At 42.3% G+C, this 6,000-nt stretch overlaps 1 protein-coding gene across 1 annotated transcript in view; it reads left to right on the top strand.

Moving 5' to 3' along the window:
- DNAAF11 (dynein axonemal assembly factor 11) overlaps positions 1-4,209 on the top strand; it is a 75,354-nt gene extending 71,145 nt beyond the window's left edge. The window contains exon 12 of the mRNA XM_046018201.1: positions 3,824-4,209. Within this exon, the coding sequence (XP_045874157.1) occupies positions 3,824-4,001 (178 nt within the window). The 3' untranslated portion in view covers positions 4,002-4,209. The remainder of the gene's footprint in view (positions 1-3,823) is intronic.
- Positions 4,210-6,000: the final 1,791 nt, after the last annotated feature.

Here is a 6,000-nt window from a genome sequence, read left to right on the forward strand (position 1 = left end):
GGGGGAATTATAAATCAAGCTGCTGTAAACACGGTGTGTAGGTTTTTGTGTGGACATAAGTTCTCAACTCCTTTGGGCAAATACTGAGAAGTGTGACTGCTGGATCACATGGTTCAGGGTGTGTTTAGTTATGTAAACTAACTGCCAGACTGTCTTCCAAAGTGGTGTACCACTTCACGTCCCTGCTAGTAATGCATGAGAGTTCCTGTTGCTCCTCATTCTTGCCAGTGTTTAGTGGTGTCAGTGTTCTGGACTTTGGCCATTCTAATATGCATGTACTTACATCTCCTTGTTGTTTTAATTTGCATTTCCCTGATGACATATGGTCTGGAGCATCTTTTCATTTGCTAATTTGCCAACTGTACGTCTTTGCTGGTGAGGTGTCTGAGAAGGTCCTTGGCCCATCTTCCAATCACACTGTTTTCTTATTGTTTTGTTTGAGGAGTTCTTTGTATGTTTTGGATAAGAGTCATTCGTGAGATGTTTTTTGCAAATATTTTCTCCCAGTCTGTGGCTTGTCTTGTCATTCTCCCAAAATTGTCTTTCATGAAGGGAAAGTTTTTAATTTTAATGAAATCTGGCTTTTCAACTATTTCTTTCATGGATCATGCATTTCCTGTTGTACCAAAAGTGGTATGGCCATACCCAGGGTTGGTTAGCTCTTCTCCTGTGTTCTCTTCTAGGAATTTTACAGTTCTGCATTTTGTGTTTAGGTCAGTGATCCATTTGGAGTTAATTCTTGTGAAGGCTGCAAGGCCTATGTCTAGATTCATGTTAAATATACCCACATTGTATTAATTTTTTAAGCGTATGGTATTTAAGTACAATATTCAGTGTAGAATGGAGAGGGATAGCACGCATCCCTATCTGATTGCCAATCCCAGAGGAAAAGTTCAACATTATACTATTAAATCTGAAACATTTTATTAGTTTCATAATTTATACTTTCCTATTCAAAATCTGAAGTTTTTAGTTTCTATTTATGTTCTTGTTGCTTCTGCTGGTTCTCATGCAAAATACCCCTTTTCCTTGAGTGTTTGTTAATTTTGATGGTGAGCTGCTCCATTGCCTTAGCAAATATTTAGGGGCTTCTCAGAAGCCTGGGAGGTGCTGAGCCAGGGAGCTTTGGCATGTGCTGTGAGGCAGACCCTACCTGAAGGCACTGCCGGTTTGGAATCACTTCACTTTGAATTCAAGATCAGTGTTTTTTAACTATGGCTGTGACAACTCAGCCTTTCTCCCTCCCACTCTCCTCACAGTCCCTGGGGTGGTGGGCAGAGCGGGTTTACTTTTCATTCTTTCTTACATGACAGAAAAGCCTTCTGATTGAGAAGGTGTCCTGTCAGACTGCCTACCTGGCACACTCAGGGCCTTGACCTCTGTTCCCAGACTTTATTAGGCCACTTTAGGGGCTCAGAAAATTCCCTCAGGGCAAAGGTGGCTTCAGGGATCCACTTCCTTCCTCCTTCCTCCTTTTACTGAATTCTGCCCTTACAGCTCCTTATTATCTTACCACATCTTTCATAATCTCCCTGAAGTTTTCAGTGGGAGGCAGGAGTCTTTGGTCCAAATATGCTGGCCTTCCATATTACCAGAAGCAAGTTCTTTGCTTATGTTCTTTAATATAAGGAATCAATCTTTGATGTGTTTTATGCCTCGTGAATTTAGACCTTTTCTTTTCTTTTGTTTTCTTCCATGGTAATGAGAATATTCATTTTGCCTTCCAGTTATTCTTATTGGACTCCAGAGGATCTGGTTTTGACAGTCAGGGTGTGGGTAAAACTGGCGATGGGTATCTGTGCGCATCTGACATTGAGGGAGGAGCAGCAGGGGACAAAAGCCCTCTCCTCTTTATTTTGGGATTAGTGTGGTCTGCAGGTGCCGCTAGCCTGTCTGCTCACTGTCTATTGCCTGGAGACTCGTGACCAATTAAAGTCCTGCGTGCAAATTATTTCTCACGACATCTGAAGGGGGTGAGTGTCAGATAACTGCCTCTGACTGGGTTCAGTGTTTATTGCTAAGATTCAGAAGTTGTGGGCCAAGAGGTTCATGCCTGGAAGTAAGACAGGCTGCTTTTCCTCAAAGTCGACATAATTATAATAGATGAATTTAGATAACCTACTTAATTAAGCCATAGATATGATAGTCTTTTAAATAAGAGCATGGGAATTAAAAAGTAAAACTGTACTAAATAATGACTATGGAAACTAATTTTCTACATAGTCTATAGTGTACAGTCTGGGTCTTTGGAATATTTATGCTTTATATTCTTTGTATACATTACACTTTCCTTTAGTGGGTCCATGTGTATTCATCAAAATACTGAGGAAAATTAAAAACTCAAGGGCTTGAGGGCAAGGGCAAGCGACAAGAAAGAGGTAGAAGGGTTACAAGAAAAACAGAGAGTTTACAGTTTCCAGAGACTCCCTCTCCCACCATACATTGCATCTGAGGACATCAGTGTGGGGCTCCTAGATTTTCTGTAGGTCAAAGATTTTAATTTTAGGATTGCATAGTACCATAATTTTTTTTATTTATTTAACATGTATTCAGTAAAGCTATATACCAAAGATACAAGATGAAAAAGACAATATAATTGTTTCAAGAATACTGGTCTAGGGGCGCCTGGGTGGCTCAGTGGATTAAGCCGCTGCCTTCGGCTCAGGTCATGATCTCAGGGTCCTGGGATCGAGTCCCACATCGGGCTCTCTGCTCAGCGGGGAGCCTGCTTCCCTCTCTCTCTCTCTGCCTGCCTCTTTGCCTACTTGTGATCTCTCTCTGTCAAGTAAATAAATAAAATCTTTAAAAAAAAAAAGAATACTGGTCTAGTAGGGAGAACAGACCAATAATGAGATAATTACATGATAATGTGATAAATGTTCTATTCAAGCTCTATGCTACACTGTGAGATGCTACCAGGAAAGCAGCCTATTTGCACAGACCATGGGAAGGCTGGGGGCTGGAATAGAGGCATGTAATATATTCTGTAGAATGACGACTGGATGACCAGTACAGTGATGCCAAAATAGTTTGACTGATTATCAAAATCGCTGGGGGAACTTGCTGTAAATACAGAGTGCTGGACACAACCTCAGACCTATGGATTGAAATTGCCAGGGAAGCAGCCCAGTGACCTGTATTATCTAGAATTTTCTATACCATGGTGGTGTGGGACTCTTTCTTGTGTTTTCACGTAACTGTTCCCAGAGGACTGAGTGCCAACAGCAGGAGTGGGATCTTGTTGGGGAAATTGGTGGACAGAGCTTTCTGGGCACCGAAATGCATATAAATGCTCCTGCATGCAGGCTGGAGCCTCCAAAGCAGCAGGGCCCAGGTGCCGGATTAGCTACAGTCCAGCATAAGACCTGCCCACACTTGCCTGCCACTGATCCTGGCTGTGGGGTTTGCCTGCTGTATCATTTAGATATTCTCAGGTGAGGGGCACCTGGATGGCTTAGTCAGTAGAGCATGCAACTCTTGATCTCAGGTTGTGAGTTCAAGCCTCATGCTGGGGCTAGAGATTGCTTAAAAATAAAATCTTTTAAAAAGTAAGTAAATATAGATTCTCAAGTGAGCAGAGTCTCCTAACTGACCTCCCCTCACTGTCTGTGCACCAGAACTTTACTTCTCCACTCTTGGTCCTGCAGGGCTCTGAGCTACCTAAAACCACGGACAGTCTCTTATTCTTTTTCTATGCTCTACGGGCATCTTTATGCTCTAATGATAGCACGTGCCGATATTTGCTGAAAAAATGAATGAATGAGTTTGAAATTTCATTTAAAATGGCATCTTAATTTCCTGTTGCCTCTTTTTGCTGTTGCAGAAGCAAGGAAATTGAGAAATTAGAAGTAGATCCCAGCAAGCATTCCTTCCCTGATGTGGCTAACATAGTTCAAGAGAAAAAACACAGGCCCCGAAGAATTCAATCTGAGCCCCAAATTACAGCAAGTGAGGAAGATCCTGACTTTGAAGATAACCCTGAAGTGCCTCCATTGATCTGAAACATCGAGCTGTGCCGACGGACCCACCAGCCCCAGTTCTGTTCATTGCAGAGCGTGTGCAGACCGTTTATGGGGTAAACACAGAGTTATGGATCAACGTTACTATTCCAGTGTTTTAGCTTCTACTTCATACACTAATATTCTTAAACTAGTTTAAAATTCAAATGTATACCTTTAAATGCTATAACTCATTTGTCTATAATAAAATGCTGGCTAGTGCAAATGTTCCATAAATCACAGAACTATTACATTAAGACGTTGATTTTCTATCACAGGACTGGCTGCTAATGCAGAGAGATGAAGTCAGAGATAAAAGGCCTGATTATTAAATTGGTACTTCAGCAAATTGGTCAAGCTCAAAAGTTAAAACTGTAATTTTGGATCGAATTGGAAGGCTTTAATATGATTTTAGCAGTGTTTCAATTTTCTTCTCATGATTATTGGTGGTAATGCCTTGGAATGACAAAGAAGAGAATGAGCAGGGGTAGGAAGGGAGAACTTCTAAGGCTATAGATATAGGCTTGACATCCGCAAAATCAGGGGAAAAAGGTGGAGGGAGGGGGAAGGGGGTGGGCTAAATGGAGCCTCAGGAGACAGTGCAGCTCTGAGAGAACCACAGCCAGCCCAGCAGGAGCTCTAGCACAGGGTTGTCCACATAAGATGAACCTGTTGCATCAAGATGGCCAAGCCCAGCTACCCCTGCCATGTTTAGGTCTTGGGAGGTAGCTTCAGGACCAGAGAATGGCAGCTGGGGCTGGAGGCTTTTGGTGCTCTGCACTCCTTGTGCAGGTTCTCTCTTGGGAAGAGCTAAAGTGGGTGCCTCTGTTGTTCCACAAGAAGGTTATAGAAGCTCCGCCAGCCTTAAGGAGGCTGTCCTGAGGGCTTATGGAAAAGACATACTCATCAGTGATGGGAAAAGGAGACCCCTGGACATAGAGGAGGAAAGTTTAGCAGAGCTGTTGCCTGGGGTAACATAGAAACATTGTAAGTGTACCTCCTGCCTGAGTAGGTGTAGGGAAAGAGATTTCTAAGTAGAATGCCAGAGGACCACTAGTGCCTTTAGCTCCAAATCAAAAGGTTCAAATAATTAGTCCATTTTTAGGCAGCACTTAGAGAAAATATAAAGGAACTAAATTGGCTAGGTTCAAAAATAAAACTTTCTCATTCCAGTCTCTCCCAACTGAAATAAAAAACAACCTCCCCCAGACTGTGGACCACATTGTTGTTTTGGGTCTCTTGGGGACTACAGTTTAGAGTTGGTGTCTAGTAACCCTGAAAACTCTGTCAATGCACAATCACCCAGGGTATGTGCAGGCCTCTTAGCAGAAGGCTAGGAGGAAGATTTACAGGATAAAATTTTGGCAGCATAGCAGGGATCTCCAGTGAGATCCAAACATGAGGTAGTGAGCCATGTGCATACCTGGGGGCAGAGTGTCCTAAAAACTGAGAACAGCAGGTGCAAAGACCCTGAGGTAGCACATGGCTTCAGTAACAACCAGTAAGCCAGGATGACTGGAGCAGGCTGAGCAAAGCAGAGTACCAGAGAATGGGTGGGAGAACTAATGGAGAACTAGCCCTGACAATGCTCAATCTAAAAAGGCAAGCCTACGCCTGGGCAATCATTTTTCTCCCAAAAGAGTGTCTCTGAATTTTGTAGGTTTTTTTTTTTTTCAAATATTTTCCTATACCCATCTCCTTTTTTATCTTAGGAGGAATCCTCTCAACTAAGCATTTGTTCATTTTTCATTCAATAGGAATGTGCCTACCATGGACCTAGTGCAGGGATTATAATGTTGAACCCAAAGCACATGACTTGGGTTTCACTGAACTCATATTTTTGTATGATGCAAACAAATGCAGATCAATTATACTAACAAACTGAGCTAACTTTTCTGAACCCACTGTTAGTTTTACAACTGAGACTTCCAAAGATCAGGTGGCTTGACCTAAGATATTAGCCCAATAAGATGTTAGAATGAGATTCTCAGTAAGTCATTTT

The sequence above is a fragment of the Meles meles genome, chromosome 1 (assembly GCF_922984935.1).
Source record: "Meles meles chromosome 1, mMelMel3.1 paternal haplotype, whole genome shotgun sequence".
Classification (NCBI taxonomy): Eukaryota; Metazoa; Chordata; class Mammalia; order Carnivora; family Mustelidae; genus Meles; species Meles meles.